The sequence below is a fragment of the Artemia franciscana genome, chromosome 14 (genome assembly GCF_032884065.1).
Source record: "Artemia franciscana chromosome 14, ASM3288406v1, whole genome shotgun sequence".
NCBI classification, from domain to species: Eukaryota; Metazoa; Arthropoda; class Branchiopoda; order Anostraca; family Artemiidae; genus Artemia; species Artemia franciscana.
Genome location: NC_088876.1, coordinates 11,475,254 through 11,496,273, shown reverse-complemented (window position 1 = coordinate 11,496,273; position 21,020 = coordinate 11,475,254). Strand labels below are relative to the sequence as shown.

The 21,020-nt window shown below is 34.7% G+C and overlaps 2 protein-coding genes across 5 annotated transcripts in view; one reads left to right on the top strand and one right to left on the bottom strand.

The window, feature by feature from the left end:
• Window positions 1-238: 238 nt before the first annotated feature.
• On the bottom strand, window positions 239-20,601 carry LOC136035315 (uncharacterized). The gene is made up of 3 exons (XM_065717025.1): window positions 20,295-20,601; window positions 6,718-6,945; window positions 239-4,116 (listed from the first exon to the last, which is right to left on the bottom strand). The coding sequence occupies exons 1-3, from the start codon at window positions 20,509-20,511 to the stop codon at window positions 3,983-3,985; spliced, it is 579 nt and encodes a 192-aa protein (XP_065573097.1). The 5' UTR covers window positions 20,512-20,601; the 3' UTR covers window positions 239-3,982.
• A 55-nt stretch (window positions 20,602-20,656) lies between these two features.
• Window positions 20,657-21,020, top strand: part of LOC136035310 (uncharacterized) — a 45,609-nt gene continuing 45,245 nt past the window's right edge. For 3 of the 4 annotated variants that reach the window (XM_065717015.1, XM_065717012.1, XM_065717016.1), the window contains exon 1: window positions 20,708-20,786. The gene's annotated coding sequence lies outside the window, so the exon portion shown is untranslated. The other variant, XM_065717013.1, reaches the window with a different exon arrangement.

The window sequence follows — 21,020 nt, the reverse complement described above, 5'->3', positions numbered from 1 at the left end:
ATGGTCCTAGATCTTTGATGGTTCAATGAATCTGTAAATCAATCAATTGATGCACTTTAATCTATTTTGAGTTAATTCAATCCTTTAATCTATTTCGAATTTATAGCTCTCTTTGAAATTCTTTTGACATTTTTCGGGATTGACGACCATGGGGATTTTATAACTCAATGAAACTATACATCAATTGATTCATATCCTTTTGCCTGTTGCTGAGTTATAAAAACAAGAACGAAGGAGAAGCAATGCTAAATACTATACTTGTGAAAATGTTGACAAAACTGAAAAAAAACACGAAATGCAAGTTCATTTCACAGCCAAAAGAGGTCGTTTCCAGATATAAAAGGGATAGAAACAAGCACTTACTATTATACACATATCTTCTCAGTAAAAAAACAAACAAACAAAAACATCCTATTGCTAAACTGTTGTTGTAGTTAATTTCTAAAGTCAGTGGTTTGCAACCTTGAGGTTTCTCCTCTATCCCTTGAGCCAGTGACGTATAAGACGCTCAAAAACTAAACTTATTAATTTCACGCAACAAAAATAGATACAACTTTAAAAACAGTACATTACTAGTCTTAATTTCAACGAACTAATCATTTGGCCGGGAAAATGCTTATGGTATTTGATGTTGGCTCATGTGTTTGAGGAAAGAGGATATTTCCGCAGATACATGTACGAAGTGAATTGGCTTCTTACAAAAATATTTACTATTAAAGCACAAAACTGTTTTGTCATTTTTCTTATTTTAGGGAATTTCTTTTGAAATACACAAAGATGAGTTGACTGAATTCTCTGTCACTGAATACACAAGTAGCGCTTATCGATTTAGTTTCTGAACGACACACTAATTATGTTTTGGATGAGAATGTGTTTAAAAGTAATTAACAAAAGTTTAGTTTTTCGAGTTGCGCTTTCTCGCTCAACTAAGAACTTTCCTGAGCTACAAATCCGACATCTATACTTACAGCACAACACTTAAATTGCCGATACATCTAACACTGATATTAAGTGTTACATCCATATATTAATTAAAACAGTCGAGCGTAATTACGTAACTTGAAGAAAAATTTGGGATTTCCACAACGAATCATTCGCTGTGATCGTATTCAGTTTAACCTGCTTCAAAACTTGTTTTACTGTTCAAGTTCCTCAAGGTTGAAAAACCGGTGGGAATTTTTCTACACACACCTTGTTCAAAACGTCTACCTGCTGTGATCGTGCCACCCAATTATAATTTAAGGCCAATTTGAATAATATTGCTATGGTTCATTAGATACCTCCCTGCTATTCCAGCTAAATAGACATCTCTCTATAAGGAGAAGAATTTGAAAATCAAATTCAATCGTACGTTTAGAAACAACATATTTTTTTGCCAATACGAAAACGAACTGTGCATCCATTATCGAGCAATATAGATTCCTTGCACTTTTTTTTCAAATTTCACAGATAATCCTATTTTATCTTTTTGCTACAGCTCAGGTTTTTGGATAAATATACTTTTTTTTGCTTTTGAGAACAAGAGTTAAGGGGGCAACCAAAATCTAAAACTTCAAAAAACAAATCTTATTCCTGTTGTATCTTTTCCACTAGAAATAATCCCTTTTGGAGCAATAAAAAAATGGTAGTTTTTTTTCTGTTGAAAATCAAATTTATGTTTAAGAAAGCTCTGGTTTATTTTTCTAAATCCTTTGAAATGAAAATGCATTCAGAGAATTAAAAGAAAATGGCTAAATATAACTGATATCAGATTTAACGAACAAGAATTTAAACTGGATCTTCCCTCCTTCCCAAGATCTAAGACGATATCTTCCCTCTCATTAAAGACAATATGCAACAGTCCGATGACTCTAAAAGAAATGAAAAATAGCTTTTGAATCTATTTGTGAGAACAATATTTGTCAAGGAGAGACAAAATCAGTAAAAGTTGGTAGTTTTAGACACACAAGATGCTTTTGTCCCAACCATTTACTAATTTACCTAAGCTCAATTAAGCGTAGGTCGGATAAGCCCTTTGGTATAGTGACGACGATTTATTACTAAGCGTTGAATTTAGTTGACGAATAATACAAAATGATTCCCAAAACCATACAACATTAAAAATGTTTCACGAAGAACAAACAATTAAAAACCAAGAGATCGAATTGCACGAAAACATAGTTACAATACCTTTATCACTTTTCAAGACATCAAGGTTGAAAAATACAAAGAAGAATAAATTTTTTATACTTGACACGTTTTTTACTTACTTCTTCTATCAAAAAATGAAAAAGGTCATAAGTATGCTAATGGTAAATAAAAAATGAATGGGCCAAATTGAGAAAAAGGCGAAAAAAAACGAACATATTGACACAAGCATATTTCCAGGCACGACTGTTCAAGCCGCAAATGCTAACTCTGGAAACTGCAGTTCAATCATGTCTACCATAAGGCAATCCCTCCCGAGGAAAAGTGACGCCTTTGTACCAAGAAGTACAAAGCCAAAAAACTGGCATGGCTTCCCACTTTGTTGTCCTCAAGCAGCTCTCTTCTATAATCAGTACATTATTATATTATATATAATTATTATATTTCAATAGGGTACAACTAAATCTAATTTTAAATTATAGCTCAACCAAATTTTAACATAGTACAAGATTTTTAAGAGATCAGAAAATGGGAGCTTCTGCAAAAATGCTGCCAATAAAAAATTTATACCAGTCTAAAATTCCTTATTTTTTTTTTTAATTTTTAATATCTATGTTTTTTTTTGTAATTCTTATATTCCCCAACAATGGCTGATACATAATGAAAAGTTAATATAAAAAATCTGCGGTCGTTGGTTACATATTTGTATACTATTGTACATTCGGATTTATTCCTACTTGCCAGTCGTACAGGGGGTCTTGATGTTTTTGCATGTAGGCTTTTCTCTACCCATAGAAATACCAATTGTATTGTATTGTATCGGATTAATGACGCTTCTTGACTGCTAAGGTCCCTACGTCGGCCCTACAGTGCATTCCTGCAGCATGATTCGATCTCTGGGTCCCGTATTACCAAGCCAAGGTTAAACCCACTGCGCCACCAAAGGACATAGAAATACCAAGATATGAATTAAAAAGAATTTTAAACTACTAATTACTAGTAATACAAGCAACAAATGGCATGTCTAAAATTGTTAATCTTATGAGAAAGCCATTTGTAAAATCCACAGTTTATTATAAAAAAAGGGAACAAAGTCAAAATCATTTTCAACATTTCAACTTCCTTTATTGAAAAACTTCCAACTGTGGTTTCACCATAATACAAATGGTATAGTGTAAAAAGTACAGTATTAGACTTTACAGTCCCTACCGGCGGTGCTGATCTCCATTTCTTAGCCCTTCATCCAGGACGTGCAATGGGGGGTTGGGGGCCAACCATCCTGTGCTTTCGCACAAATGGTTAAAAAATAACTAGAAATTTTTTTTTTCTTTGAAGCACCTTAATTAGCACTAAATATAAGAAATTTCAAGGTAATTCTGATCGAATACAATTAGCATCTTTTGTTCCATATGGCCCTTCCCTCACAAAACAAAGTTCGCAACAAAATAAGGCTATTAACTTCATATGATCGTATTGGAAAGAAATAATTTCTTTAAATACGGTGACAAAAGACTCTTCACGTCTGTGCAATTCATAAATAATTCCAATGACCATAACCCCTCTGAATAAGAACCTATTTGTTAAAACCTGCATCATGGATCCAAATACAAAAATGCTAAGTTAGGATGTTAGCAGTAACATAGGATGACCCCAACATTGACAAAGTCTTTTCTTTTTAAAACTTAGGATGTAGGAAGACAGAGGGAGGAGAGAAAAATTTATAGCCTATTTTGCCAAGGTTGGCTGCGGTAAAAAAAGGTCACGCCAAAGGAAATAATGATAAGAACACTAATACTACAAAAGTTTTACATAGCAATAGCAAAAAACGCAAAAATTTCGGAGTCGGATTTTGATATCACTCAAGCATTTGAACAGCCTGTTGTTGTAAAGATTGAATGTAGCTCATCAGACCACGTAAACGATGAATAGTCTTCTGACGATCTTCAAAGCTTAGAGATGGATGAATATCACTGAAGAGACCCAGTTTTTCTGAAAGTGATAGTCAAAATTAGAAATACATTTTCAAACAGCGAGCAAAAGAAACATCACGCATGCTGTACATGAAAAGAGAATAATAGTAATAAAAACAGATGATGTCATTTTAAAGATTCGTTTGAAAAAAATACCAAAAACAACGAATAATGAAAATCGTCCAGCCAGGAAATTAAAAAAAAATATATGGGAAAGTATATAGTTTCAAAAAAAATGGGGACCCATGCTAATTAAGTACTTAAAGCAAAATTGGGTAATCGTTTGCAGCCCAGTGGACTGTCTTACCCGCAGTGCCACCAAGACAGTCCCACTGGTGTCAAACAGCGTTACAATTCTTGTCCAAAAAGCTGTTTCTGAGACATTCTTTTACCTGAAATATTGAAAGCGGGCGAGTTGCGAAATCACTATCTTATCCATGGCTAACAACTCCCAAAAATATCATCTTTTGGCAAATTAATTTCATCATTAATGATCTGCCTGATTCTGTTAATGCCCTACCCAGCATTACTGATTTTGTTGATAATGGTCCAAGTGAAACACAGGTCACTGCGCCCTTATTTGCGGATGAAACAACGCTGATGTGTGTAGCCCCTACGGAACAACTGCTTATGTCAACATTATATGGGGCAATGACCAAGATATGCACAAGGGTAAAAATCAATTACCTTGACCTGAATATAGGTAAGTCAAATTTTGTTATATTTTTCTAGATCCTCAAATTTTTATCTTTGGATCACTGAACTGATATCAGAGCGGGGAATTATTAAACGTACACGCTTCACCAAGTACCTCGGAATTGATGTTAATGAAACCCTATCATTTCAGGAACATGTGAGGTCGATTTCTAAAATACTGTGGCGTAACCTAGGTATGATGCTTAAAATAAAACATATTTTCTCCCCAAATATTTTACGGCTGTTATATTTTTCCGTTATTCACCTTTATATTTCGTTTTGTTCCTCGATATGGCTTGGTACTTTCCCCTCGTTACATCGTCGAAGGTCGGTCTATAGTGAAATAAATATAATGCCTGCATCCGGATTGCCTGATTTTTATATATAAGTATCATAATGAGGACCTTCCAAATTGTTTTGCACGTATATTTGTGAGAGGTCAGATGTTCACCAACACGATACTCGGATGCGAGGAAATATTGAGGTTCCTCGACTTGCTTCTAGTAGGCCTTCTTTTTCTCTTGTTTATAGAGCTTCCAAGCTTTGGAACAAACTTAGCAAGGGTATTAAGGATAATGGTAATTTTAACCAGTTTAAATCTGATTTACGTGTGGAGTTGCTTGGTAGGTATGCTTTCAAAACAGATTAACTATATTTTCAGTGGGTTATTTTTCTGTATTTTTCAATGTGTTGTTTTGGGGTTTTATATTTATATTGTAATGTTTTTTTGTTTATTTTTATGTTGGTTTCGGTAAATGGTCTCATGCTCCATGCTCTTTCTTTTTTTCTTTTTATTCTAGCATATCATTGCAAGCTCCGCTTTTGCTGTGCTATTATATAAAAATAATTATTTACTACTACTACACACAGACAAAATCAATGAGTATGTGTTGTTGAATTTACCAACACTTACATCCACACAAAAATCTGGATTACGGTCCTAATTGATAATTCTTTCTGACATCTTATCAGAATCATTTTAATCAAAACAGCTTTCACAGACACATGAAAAAGCGTACTAAATAACTGTTTTTCTCGAATACAGACTAGAAATAATCCATTTTAACTTGCAACAAACACTTATATAAATATATACATATACATATGGAATAGTTGTGGGCAAGTCAAGTCATGGCTATATATGTATATATATATATATATATATATATATATATATATATATATATATATATATATATATATATATATATATATATATATATATATATATATATATATATATAAAGAACCCTGAATATGCTCCTACTGTATGCACTGGCTTCAGTTTTTTCTTTTCTTGTGCGAGTGTTCGCATGGGCTGGCGTAGCAAGTGGTTATATAGTGCAATGTGGAGAACTTAAAAGCAACATTATATTCTAGAATATTAAATTATAATCTATATTCTAGCCATGTATGTGCTTATTTTGTACTATTGAAACTTCAAAAATAATGAAGAGCTGAAGAAGCTCAAGGCTAATCAATTTAGCAATTAATTTTAACCTTTAATAATTTTAACTAATTACGTGGACGAATAGTCCAAGCGTCGAAGTAACAATGTTTGTGTTGTTGCCTGAAAGGACAACAATACTACTATACTACAGTTTACAACAATTTTCAGTCTTTCTGATAATCTGAATACTTGTTTTCACAGTCTGGACTTGATTTTTTATTCTGCACCATAGATAAGGTTATTACAGCGAGAATAATTGCTTTTTTCTTTTCTTTTTAATGCAAAACAAGCAACAGAACCTAAGAAATTACTATTTTCTTGAGCAAAACTTTCGTTCAATAAACAAGTCCTTAGGACTTTCTCTGAGAGCAACTACAGTCAATACATGCTAAATGGACACAGCTTCTTCTTCTATGATAGCTATTTCTAATTGAAAATATCAAGACTGCAATTCCATAAAAGAAAACAACTCACCAGTCTCTTCAAGTTTTTCAGGTATCAACGATTTCAGCGCATCAATACACTCCTGGCGAGCACCAGTGGTATCCCTGTTAACATTCATCACAAGATTATTGATGTAAATATTTACTCGATCTAATGCTTCTTCTTCTCTTGGTGTTCGTTTTGCAGACACTTTGACATTGATACCCATACATTCATCTATAATCTTTGATAATTGTTCATTGGCTGTTTTCTTCTCATCTAAACAGGTAGAATAATAAGTGCTAATTAGAATGACAAAAAAGTTAGCGAATATGAATAATTCAAAAGTGATAGTCAAACATACAAACGGTAGTCACATAAGGTTTCAAGCTTAAACTCTTCAAGCGATCCCAGAAAAGAGACCTTAGACTCCCTAGAGGCAATAACTAAAGCCTTAAACCGAAGCCTCTCCTATAAGTCAAAACTCTCAGAAGGTCACAATGAAATACCATACTGAGCAACAATACTCTAGGGTGGGACAGACAAAAGTTTGGTAGATATGGAGGAGGTACAGGGAAAGGATCTATACCTTGAAATAACTTTTAATGAATGAAGTCCCACATTTTCTCTTTTTATCATAATAGTGACCTATTTTTCCCATCAAAGGACAGAAATTATAGAAACTCTGGGTGGCTTTATTTTATCAGCCCTTTGAGATGTCAGAAGAGGTATGCTGATGTTAACACTATCATTTAGATAGAAAAAGCTGGATACAAGAGACTTGTCAATATTAACAGACAAATCAACAGCATTAGCTCCCTTACAAATATTATCAAGCATCTTCCCTGGTCTGCACAGGATAACTTTGGATTCTTTTTTTTTTTTTGTAAGGACGGATTGTTGAATGATTTTCAGTAATATGGATATCCTACCACCAATGTCTTTACAATAACAAGAAACAAGACTAGCACCAAAAGAGTACTGTACCCTGTTGTATACCACAGTTAATCCATAAGTTATTAAATAAAAAAAACAAGTTTTTTAAATGAAAGTAAGGAGCGACATTAAAACTTAAAACGAACAGAAATTACTCCGTATATGAAAGGGGCTTTTCCTTCTCAACGCCCCGCTCTTTACGCTAAAGTTTGACTTTTTCTCGTAACTCTACATTTTAAAACAGTAAAAAACTTTAGCGTAATAAGCGGGGCGTTGAGAAGGAAAAGCCCCTTTCATATACGGAGTAATTTCTGTTCGTTTTAAGTTTTAATGTCGTTCCTTACTTTCATTTAAAAAACTTGTTTTTTTTAATTTAATTTTTGAACGTTTTTGAATCAATGCATGTTTTGATTTTGGCTCTCCGCAGAGGAATATTTAAAACGAAATTTGTATATTTATTTTTTTGGCTAAATGGCTTTCTCACAATTTTGATCGAATGATTTTGAGAAAAAAAGAGCGGGGGAGGAAGCCTAATTGACCTCCGAATTTCGATTAATTAAAAAGGCAACTAGAACTTTTAATTTTTTACGAATCTTTTTATAAGTAAAAGATATACGTAACTTATAAATTAGCTTACGTAAAGAACATTTGTATTCTCATGTTTTTATTACATATATAAGGGGGTTCGCCCCCTCGTCAGTACCTCGCTCTTTACACTAAAGCTTAAATTTTGTCCCAATTCGTAAAGAATGACCCCCGAATCACAAAAGCCGCAGAATAAATAGTTGAAATTACTAAAAATACTTTAGCGTAAAGAGCGAGGTATTAGGAGGAGGTGAGCCCCTCATATGGGTAATAATTTCAGTTCGTTTAAAGTTTTAATGCTGCTACTTACTTCCAGCTGAAAAAAACTTTTCATACTTATTTTTTCATTGTTTCTTTTTAAGTAATCCTAGTAAATCCTACGCTCCCTTCATGGAAATTTTCTTCCCCCATGACATATTCCTCGATGGAAAATTTCCCCAGCATATCCCCCTCTTCTCAACCCCCTGCCTCCAACCAAAAAATCCTCCTGAAAACGCCTGTACACTTCCCAATAACCATTACTGTACGTAAGCACTGGTCAAAGTTTGTATCTTGTAGCCCCTCCCACGGGGACTGTGGGGGAGTAAGTCGTCCCCAAAGACATAGTTATAAGGTTTTTCAACTACGCTGAATAAAATGGCTATCTCAGAATTTCGATCCGTTGACTTTGGGAAAATAATTAGCGTGGGAGGGGGTCTAGGTGCCCTCCAGTTTTTTGGTCACTTAAAAAGGGCACTGGAACTTTTCATTTCCGTTAGAATGAGCCCTCTCGCAACATTCTAGGACAACTGGGTCGATAGGATCACCCCTGGGAAAAAAAAAAATAACAAACAAATAAACACGTATCCATGATCTGCCTTCTGGCAAAAAATATAAAATTCTAAATTTTTGTAGATAGGAGCTTGAAACTCCTTAAGTAGGGTTCACTGATACGCTGAATCTGATGGTGTGATTTTCGTCAAGATTCTATGACTTTTAGGGGGTGTTTCCTATTTTCTAAAATAACGCAAATTTTCTCAGGCTCGTAACGTCTGATGGGTAAGACTAAACTTGATGAAACTTATATATTTAAAATCAGCATTAAAATGTTATTCTTTTGATGTAGCTATTAGTACCGAAATTCCATTTTTTAGAGTTTTGGTTACTATTGAGCCCAGTCGCTCCTTACTACAGTTCATTACCACGAACTGTTTGATTAGAAAATTCATCCTGGTATTATTTTTTATTCCTATTAGCAAGGAAGCTAAAAAGGATTCTGATTAAAGAAATTCAATAACAATTCATATCAAATAGTTCAGACAATTATCAGAGTTTCTGTGTATCAGGAGTTCAGAGTTATCAGTGTTTCTGTGCACTGTGTATCAGGTCAAATGCTTGACAAAAATCAATTGCAACAAGGTTTGACCACATTCCCGTCTTTTTCACATCTAGTCTTTGTAGAACCTTATCAAGTCAGGTAATGGAATTTAACAATAGAAAGGATGTTTAAGGACAGTTTAGGGGAGTTACTGGCTTTCTATTAGTGCTGACACCAGAAAAAATCCTTTTTAACAAGGTTTAACAGTAAGTTCATCGGATAAATCAGTGCAGTGATGTACTTTACTAAAAAATGGGGTTAGTGTTATAGGATGGATACCAATAAAATCATTTAAAGTTCATTAAAATCATTGAAGTTGGAATTGGGGTTACATATCTGACCTTCTACAGGGTTGAGTATCAAGTAATCTGAGTAATAGTGCTGTATCTATAAATAAGGGCTTGGCTAATTCCTGTGGAGAATCACTGATCAGATCTACCAGTACATCAGAGTTAAGCTGCTTTGCCTCAAATTATGCACTTTTCTTCTAGCCTTTTTTGAATTTCCAGGAAATCAACAAAGGTACCTGAATTTTATAATGATTTCATCAAAGGTAGCTCAATAGTGCATCCTATGTAAAGAGTGATGTGTGCACAATGTATTGTTTTCACCAAGGCACTTCATATAAAAGGAGTTGCTGCAGAAACTTCAGAAGGAGCACATTCAACTGGAAATTGAAAGTTTTAGTGCCCTTTTTAAGAGTCAGAAGTGATTGGAGTCAACCAGCCCCCTTCTACACCCAGTATTTCCCTAACATATCCCATCAAAACTATGAGATACCGATTTTGCTCAGCATGGTTGAAACTTCCAGACACTGTATCTCTGTGTATGTAAACCCTCCCCCTCCACAACTCTCAGGACAAGAGCTTTAAGCTATGCAATTTACCCATTGTTTACATATAGTATTTGTTATTGGGGAAGAGGGCATATTTCACCTTTAGTGTTCCAGAAGACCAAGGGCATTCGGGTTAAGCTTTCAGATAATATAGAGGGAATTAATGAACTAAATCCAAACACATTATGTACATACTGGTTGTTAAAAGGATGTAACTCAGAAATGACTTATGGTATAAAATTGGAACTTTAAGGGATGATTAATTGACCAATAAGAAAATATCTGCGTGCTACTACTACTTCAGCTGGAACTAAATCAAAACACAATATGAACATACAGATTTTCAAAAGGGTAAATCAGCAATATCCTTGAAACAGCTTACTGCATGAAGCTGAACCTTCCAGCTGAAGCATCATGAGAGGGATGTTCAACTGACGAAAAGGCAATATGCGCAAATTACTACTGTTACTAATATAACTGCAATTGCTGTTACTGCTACTACTAATAGAACACTATTACTAATATTCCTATAACTGCTATTACTACTACTATGATACTAGTACTACTAAGGCTAAGGGTTTAAAGGTAAAAAGTTAAGAGAATATTGAAGGAAAGTTGAACTAAATCAAAACACACCACGTGCATACAGGTTGTCAACAGATCAATTTTGATGAAAAAGAAAATAAGTGCCTGCTATTACTAATATTGCTACCACTACTACTAATACTGCTCCAGTTGCTGATTTTATTGCAACTAATATTAAGGCAAAGAGTATTAAGATGAAAAAATCAGGAAATCTTGAGGGAGAAATTGAACTAAATTAAAACACACAATGTGCATGCAGGCTTTCAAAATAATCAGCAATTCCCCAGGAACTGTTTACATAAACAAGTTACAGGTTATCAAAAAGGCTATCAGCAACGTCATAGCAACAGCTTATTCTAGGAATTTGAAACTTCCAGGGCTTGATGGGGGGGATGTTTAACTGACCAAAAGGCAAAATGTACAGACTACTCCGAGTACTACCACTAATACTACCACTGTTATTACTAATCCTACTACTATTACTGCTAGCAGTTCTACTACTACAACTGTTACCATTACTATAACTAAGGCTAAAAAAAGGCTACAGCTAAGGGCTTAAACGAAGGTGAAAATTTCAGGGAATATTGAGGAGAAAGTTGAAAAGAATCAAAACATGTTGTGCACATGCAGATTGTCAGAAGTACATATGAGCATTATCTTCAGAACTGCTTGGTGTATAAACTGAAACTTTCAGGGCTTGCTGGGGGTGCTGAACTAACCAAAAGTTGACCAAAGTAAAAGACCAAAGCGTGAACAATGTGTTATCATATTTCTTTTTTTTTCACCAAGACACTTCACGTAGAGGGAGTAGTCATAGAAATTTTTGAAAGGAGCTGATTTAATTGGAAATTGTAGTTCTAGCACCCCTTTTAAGAATAAAAAGTAATTGGAGAGCAATCAGCATCCCTCCCAATCTACTTCATTCCCCAGATACATCCAAAACATTTTTGGACACTTATTTTGTTCAGCATTGTGGAAAGGTCCAACCACTATTTATTTGGGGATGCTAACCCCACAGAGCTTCAAAGCAAGGGCATTAAGTTATGCAATTCACCCATAGTTTCAAGAGCTGCTTTGTAGTGACCTCTGCCTCCTCTATCCACTTTGGTCTGTCTCAAGGGTATGCGCTTTGCTTGGTCTGATGTTTACAATCACTAGGAGCTCAGATAAGCTATCAGATTATTGTTTCTTTGGTTGGCCACAAGGTTTCTTCCAACTGGCTTTGATAGGGTCAAGGACAAAGATTGTGTTTGTGGGTAAGTGTGGGTGCATTCAAAGTAGGTGCCCAAACCATCACAAGGTATGCTTGGCTGCTATTTGACTGGATTCATCAATGGTTGTTATGGCTGCAGCTGATGCTTGCCAGTTTCAGCTCAATAAAGCATGACACAACCAACAAGGGCATTACAAATTTGCTGTTTATTTGAACAACGGATAGCTCTGCTTGCAGCTTAGGGAGCTCAAGCATGCCATCCAAAGAAGTTGTGGATCTCAGGTAGGTGAACCTTTGGACAACTATGCTAGTTGTTCTGTCAAGACTGACAGGAGAAGACAGATCTATGGCCATGATTTTAATTTTATTCCAGTTTATCTGCTGTCCCTTATTTGTATATGAGACAGCAGATACAAATATGGGTAATATCATATTGAGTAATATTATATAGTAGCTCATTTTGGAGTGGGTTGGGGGATGTTTTCCCCCAGATGTGGCTTATGACTTTATGTATAATTAGCTCACCTGTTTCTCTTGAAAGATTATTTGCAAAATTATTCCAGCAATTATATTTAGCATTTATTATAGTCCTCTTGAGATTATCCTCTGCTTGTAATTTACTTAAATATGTAGTAAGAGAGTTTTTTTTAGATATGCAGTCCTAGCTGCCTTATTTGTTCTCCACTTAATTTGGCACTGCTTTGTCCATCATGGTTTAGGAGTGTGTTTTCCTGGGTGTTGTCTTGGGGATAGCAAGTTTGGCTGTATTTGTTAGTATGGATGCCGAAACTTCAGTACGTGTGTCAGCTCTTACAGGTGAAATATATGATTCCTGGGTGAGACTTAAAATTTCATCATTGAGCTTATTTTTGAAGATAATCCAATTTGCTTTAGTGTTCATACATTTGGGGTCATGTTGTAGAATTTTAGCTTGTTCATTTAATGAGGAAACAACATCTATGTTGCATGGGCAACATGAGGTGTTGCAGCAACCTTTGTTTGAATTCGGTGACTAAAGTGTTGCAAGAGCAATAGTTTGGTTTTGTTTCCTTGCTTTGATCAAACGCTGAAGTTATTAATCTGTAAGGATCTTAAAATAAATACTAGGTACACCAACTCGCAAACCCCTCGATGCAACTAGCAAAAGTTACAAACCCCTCATTGCTGAAGATGGTTGTAGCCCAACAGCCGATTATTACTTACAAGTCCCCTACATGTCTTACAACTCGAACCTGATTGGTCTTACTATCAAATACACCAGAAACAAATAATAGGTACACCAACTAGCAAAAGTTGCAAACCTCTCATTGCTGAAGATGATTTTAAGCTGACTGTTGCTTAAAACTCCCCTATATGTCTCAAAATTGGTATTGGCCTATTTCTGGTTTCAGTGTGTACCTTACTACTGAAGTCAACCCCTTTAAACTTTCAAACTGGAATATCTCATGCAGGAATTTTTCTACCAAAAAATGGATGATATGTACTTTGATCAGCTCATCAAAAGCTATCAACTGCCATAAAAAAAAATATCGATCTGTTTTAGTTCAAAAGTTGGCTTTTTTTTGCCATAGGCCAAGTTTCTAACGCCATCACATAGAAAGGAGCAAAGGATAAACTCTAATTTCTTTAGCAATGAGAGAACTTTTAAAGTTTAATAGGCACATATGATACCATTTCTGTATCAGCTTATTTTTGATTTCAGTGTGTATCTTACAACTGAAGTTGTCAACCCCTTTAAACTTTCAAACTGATATATCTCATGAAGAAATTTTTCTACCAAAGAATGGATGACATATACTTTGATCAGCACATCAAGAGCTATCAATTGCCATTGAAAAAAAAAATCTATCTGTCTTAGTTTGAAAGTTGACTTTTTTGCCATAGGCCAAATTTCTAACATCATCACTTAGAAAGGAGCAAAGGATAACTCTAATTTCTTTAGCGATGAGAGAACTTTTAAAGTTTAAGGGGCATATCTGATGCCATTTCTGTATCAGCCTACTTTAATCAGAGCTATTTTAATCAAGAGCTATCAACTTCAGTTGAAAAAAAAATATCTATTTGTCTTAATTCCAAATTTTACTTTTTTTGCCTTAGACCAAGTTTTTAATATCATCACGAAGAAAGGAGCAAAGGATAAACTAATTTTTTTAGCAACAAGAGAACTTATAAAGTTTAAGAGGCACATCTGATGCTGTTTCTCTACTGCATACCCAAGTGCAAAAAAACAAATGATGAACTCAGGTGAAATCATGAACAGAAATGGGTAGAAACAACAGATTTTCAGCCCCAGGCAAGAGTTCTACAAAACTTTCCAAAATGCAAAGTCATATTCATCAATTCAGCCAAAGGTCCACACTTTCCATAAAAACCACAGAGGTTAGACCCTTACCACTTTCTAGGAATAAGCTGAAATCAGGGTGCTAGGGAAAAAAACACACAACAAAACCAAAGTGTTGCTCTTGCAACACAACTATGGCAAAGTGGTCTGTGCAAAGGTTATCAATTTTCTTTATACAAATTTTACTCAAAATATTTATTGACACAATTTGTAGGTCAATTGTGGAAAATTTGCCCCTTTTGGGCTTAAAATATGTATTTAGATGGGTAGCAACTGTTAATTCAGTATTATTTGATATTAAACTTTCAATAAACTTACCAGCTTTTTTTGCTGGCTTATCCCCCACAGAAGGCTGTGGGCATTAAAATCTCCACAAATAATCATGTTTTCTAGGATATTGGAATTAGTTATATAACTGAAGAAATTCAAGCCATCAATAGTTTGGCCATTAGGGTTATAAGAGCTTATTATTTAAGTTTTGGTATTATTCAGCCAAACATCAATTCCAATTGCATCAACATTATTTAAAAATTCTGGACAGTTAATGCCACAAAGCTTGATGTTATTTATTTATTATTAAAGCTACACTACTACCTTTTCTCTCTGAAGACATGGCTTTTCTCAGGATAGTATATCCTAGAGACTTTGTTTGTTTGTTTTCATCAAATGGGTCTCCTGAAGGCAAGCAATATCAATGGAATTATTATTCATAAAAGATATGAGTTCATCTAACTTATTTTCTGAGTGACCTTACATTCAACTGAAGTATTGTGATGTGCTGCTTTGTTGCTTTAGCTTTCATATGACTGTGTGTTCATGTTTAGCTTTTCTAGCAGTATAGTGAGATTCTTTTTTGCTTGGATAAGCATGTGATTGGGTAGGTACATGTTTGCCAATTCATTTTTGATTTTTGCTTTCTGTGGCTGTTGTAAGTTCATGGGCTGAACTGTGTTAGAATTTAGTATAAGGAGGCATATATTGGATGTTAGCTTGTTTCTATTTTCATATGGCTTGTCATCAATTAGGGGATTAATTCCTGGTAATGCTTCTGATTCATTTCTGTTTGGGAGGGGTGGCCAGACTGACTTCATATCATTAGATATGAAGGCTATTTGGCTCAGCCTAGGTGATTTGCTCTCATAAGAATGTGAGCTTGGATGTTTTTGAGGAGGAGTCTTAAGGGGGGTACTTGTTGCTTTGGGTAGGTTGAGTGTTCTGTGAGTGAAATTATTTGGTGGTTTTGTAAAGGGTTTAGTTTGGTGTGATTGGGCTTTGTTTGCTGCCAGAGCTGCAAATGGGCAAGGTATAGCTTTCTCTGTTGCTATTTGGAGTGTTAGTGCTCTTTCTTTATATACAGGGCATAGTGTTTTATTGGAAGAATCATGGCAGCCTTTGCAGTTCATACATGTAGGCTGATCATTTTTACAATTTGCCATACTTTTGGGATGGGAACTTTTACATTTACTGCAGGCTTGTAAGAATTCACTGCATTTATTTGTTGTGTGTTCTAGTTTCAGACATTTTTGGCAATGGCTTGTACATCTTGTGGGGTTTTATTTGACCAAAGAGGAATATCTGGCCTAAAATATTGTTTTCTTCTCTGAGTGTGAATAAGAAAAGCTTGCTTGACTTTTGGTCATTAGCTTCTGGTTTGCCCAGTTGAGTGATATCTGCAGTCACTTAACTGAAGGTATTTTTGTTGTGGTTAACAAAAAATCCCTTAACTGGTAATGGTTATTTTAGTTGGGTAGTTGTTTGAGGTCCATAGAACAGACTATATAGGGATATTAAGAAGGGTTTTTAAATCAAGTATTATGTTTACTGATTTAGAATCTTGAAGGGCTATTAGCAAAGGTCTATCATAGTTAATGTTTAAAGAAAACATTGATTTTAACAATTTGAAGATAGCAATCATAATGAAGCTATCTTATTTATCTCAAGGGGGTATCAGGAGAAATATTTAAGTATATTTGGAGGTTTTGTGAAGGAGGAGTTTTAGCAAGGGGAGGGAAATTATTTTAGATTGGGAAGATGTTTTCCTTTTTTGGAGTTTCTAGAAAGGACCTCTTGAAAGTTATTTTTACTATAGATAGTGAAAAATACCCTCATCTCCACCATTGTGTTATCCATTGAGTTCCACCTCTCATGTGAACTTTAAGATAGTGGGTTAGACCACCCAAGATGTGGAACATTTTTGTTAGTATTTGGGGTAGGGTCTGTTTTTTGTTTGGGGGGGGGGGGATGTTCTATACATTGCCTATTGGAATAAGCTTTTATACTAACAAAAGGAGATTATAATACCAGACTGACTGCATGTTTGAGAAGTGAGGACTTCACCATACACAAACAAATCATTACAGTGTGGTATAGAGGATGGTTTGGTGCACAAATGGTTAGGTTGACTGCTATTAAATCAAGATAAATATTCATAAGAAATTTGATAATAAATTTCTTGAAGTGTTGCTAATCTTTCTTGATGTGAGACCTAAAATGATTCTTCCCAAGAAGGAATTTTGAAGTAGGCTACCTACCTCTACCTCCTCCCTCTCTAGATGATCCTGACCTTAGATGACCTTTTTAAATGTGTACTACAAAAGTAAAACTTGCAAAATAGATCGGTAAAATTCTAATCCATTGACTTTTTGCTATCTTGGAAAGTTGTTGGGCTAGAGAATTGAAACTTTCAGGGATGTGTCTACAGGCTAAAGTATATCCCGGGAAGTTATTTTGAGATCCCTAACTATACCCCTTCCCCCTCCTCTATATAACGTAGTTTTTTGTGCATTACAGCTTATATTTTGGTCAAATTTGATCCTATATTACTATTAAAAGTGTAAATCCTTGCTTACCTTAGAAAAATTCAACTTTTCACTGTTTTTTAAGCTACTATATTCCATAATTACTCATAATTACTTCACCTGCATTGAAAAACAATTATCACCTTTTATGGTATAGTTAAGACTGGAATTTAGGTATTTAAACTGTTTGAAACTCTTATCTTTAAAGGGGTGTTGTCAGGGGTAATACAGATAAGACTTTGAACTTTTAAGGGGCTTCTCACTCAAAATTATGATTCGTTTCTACAATTGGGTAAGGTTATTATGTTATATTAATTTGAAAAAATTAGAAAGATGTATTTGTAACTTACAAATGGGTGATCAGATCTTAATGAAGTTTGATATTTAGAAGGATATTGTGTCTCAAAGCTCTTATTTTAAATCCCAACCGGATCTGATGACATTGGGGGGAGTTTGGGGTGGGAGAACCTAAAATCATGGAAAACGCTTAGATTGGAGGGGTCAGGATGAAACTTGGTGGGACAAATAAGCAGAAGTCTTACCGATCCCCTCTCTCTCTCTCTCTCTCTCTCTCTCTTTCTCTCTCTCCTCTCTCTCTCTCTCTCTCTCTCTCTCTCTCTCTCTCTCTCTCTCTCTCTAAGTTGAAGAAACTTTTCATACTTATTTTTTTCTTTGTTCTTTAAAAAAAATTCTAAGAAATCCTGCACCCCCTTCATGGAAATCTTTTTCCCCGTGACAAATTCCTCCATGGAAAACTCCCCCCGCATAACCCCATCCCCTCAACCCCTCCCCCAGCCAAAAACATCTCCCTGAAAGTGTCTATACACTTCCCAATAACCATTACTATATGTAAACACTGATAAAGGTTTTTAACTTGCAGCCACTCCCATGGGGACTGTCGGGAAGTAAGTCGTCCCCAAAGACATAGTTATTAGATTTTTCGACTATGCTGAATAAAATAGCTATCTCAGAATTTTGATCCGGATTTGAACTGGGAGAAAAATGAGCGAGGGAGGGGTCCAATTTTTTGATCACTTAAAAATGGCACTAAAACTTTCAATTTCCGTTAGGATGAGCCCTCTCACGACATTCTAGGAGCACTGGGTCGATACGATCACCCTTGGGGAAAAAACCAAATAAACACGCATCAGTGATCTGTCTTGTGGCAAAAAATGCAAAATTCTACATTTTTGTTGATAGGAGCTTGAAACTTCTACTGTAAGGTCCTTTGATACGCTGAATCTGAAGGTGTGATTTTCGTTAAGATTCTATGACTTTTAAGGGGTGTTTTCCCCTATTATCTAAAATAAGGCAAATTTTCTCAGGCTCGTAAGTTATGATGGTTAAGTCTAAACTTAATGAAACTTATATATTTGAAATCATCATTAAAATGCAATTCTTTTGATGTAACTATTATTATAAAATTATATTTATTAGAGTTTTGGTTACTATTGAGCCGGGTCGCTCCTTACTACTGTTCGTTATCACAAACTGTTTGATTCGGTCTGGTTTTTTTGTTTTTTTTTCAGTTATTTATAATTAACATTTTAAATGGTACAGAACGAATAGAATTCACAAACTTTTGCGTAGTAGATTTATTTAGATTAACGTCCACCTTCTGACCAAAGTAAGTTTTTGATATATAAATTGTCTTCATTATCCTTACATGTTCTATCTTTGTATGTTTTGTATTTTGGCCAACTATATTAGGACCTTAAAAATTATAGCGAAGTGAAGTTTTGATGAGCTAAGTATTAATTACATAAAAAAACTAGTTTTTTTAACTGAAAGTAAGGAGTGACATTAAAACTTAAAACGAACAGAAATTACTCCATATATGAAAGGGGCTTTTTCTTCTCAACGCCCCGCTTATTACACTAAAGTTTTTTACTGTTTTAAAATGTAGAGTTAAGAGAAAGAGTCAAACTTTAGCGTAAAGAGCGGGGCGTTGAGAAGGAAAAGCCCCTTTCATATACAGAGTAATTTCTGTTCGTTTTAAGTTTTAATGTTGCTCCTTACTTTCATTTAAAAAACTTGTTTTTTTTTTATTTAATTCATCCAAAAATCAAATGTCACCCCCAATATCACCAGATCTGGTCAGGATTTAAAATAAGAGCTTTGAGACACAATATCCTTCTAAATATCAAACTTCATTAAGATCTGATCACCCATTTGTAAGTTACAAATACATCTTTCTAATTTTTTCAAATTCATATAACATAATAACCTTACCCAATTGTAGAAACGAATCATAATTTTGAGTGAGAAGCCCCTTAAAAGTTCAAAGTCTTATCTGTATTACCCCTGACAACAACCCTTTAAAGATAAGAGTTTCAAACAGTTTAAATACCTAAATTCCAGTCTTAACTATACCATAAAAGGTGATAATTGTTTTTCAATGCAGGTGAAGTAATTATGGAATATAGTAGCTTAAAAAACAGTGAAAAGTTGAATTTTTCTAAGGTAAGCAAGGATTTACACTTTTAATAGTAATATAGGATCAAATTTGACCAAAATATAAGCTGTAATGCACAAAAAACTACGTTATATAGAGGAGGGGGAAGGGGTATAGTTAGGGATCTCAAAATAACTTCCTGGGATATACTTTAGCCTGTAGACACATCCCTGAAAGTTTCAATTCTCTAGCCCAACAACTTTCCAAGATAGCAAAAAGTCAATGGATTAGAATTTTACCGGAAAAGTTAATATAGAACCCTGATAGGCCTAATACCTTCCCAGACTGTAATTTTGGCCCTGGATTCATTACTGAAAGTTTCTTTTTTCTATGCTAACCTCTTCCCAATATAATGAAAAGTAGCTAAACTATAATTTTACCAATTAAAATCACAAAAATTTGTCTCAAGAGCAGCACCTTTGTGACACTAGAGAGTGACACTGTAGCTTTCAAGTTAAAGGGTGCCAACCACCTGCTTAGCCTATAATTATTTAGAATAATGCATATTGACAAAAAGTCTTACCGTCATTCAATTGGCTTATCAAACTCCCATTCATAACTGATTCCATGCTTGAAAGAAGAAATTCTCTCTCCTGTTCAATCTGATGAGCCTGTTGCTTCAAGTGATCCACCATTACCTCATAGTGGTCAAGTATGGCATGAAAATTATTCAGAGGGCTTTCATCTGTCCTGTACCGTTTGGGTGAAGCAGTTGGGGATTGAACAACTTCAGGATCCATTATTCAAAACTGAATTTAGATTTGTGTAATTCAACCTATCATGAACCAACAAATTTCTAGAATCTAAGGTTTTTTCTATAGGAATACGGAGAGAAACAAGTGGCATCTATATAGACCTGTACAATATTTCCTAGGTGACTCTGTAAAATTAGTTGAAAATACAAAATTTAAATAACATTCCCATGTTCGTGAACGGTATTCTTCTGTAGCTTAGACCTAAACTATCATATACCTTATTATAGTTTCTACTGTTTAACGTTGCGGTTAAAATATAGGTTAGAGGCTTTCTTGGCATCTTGGAAAGTAGCTGAGTTAAGTGAATGAAACTGTCAGGAATATTAATGAACCCCTGTAAAGGTAGCCTTGAAGCATCTACGTCTACTCACTCTCCCTCCAAATTGCACTGACCTTTTATAATCTTTGTTTTATTATTGAAAAATAGAGCTTCTGTTTATAGGAGGTATAAGAAAAATGGGTAAAATTCTATTAATGAACCCCTGTAAAGGTAG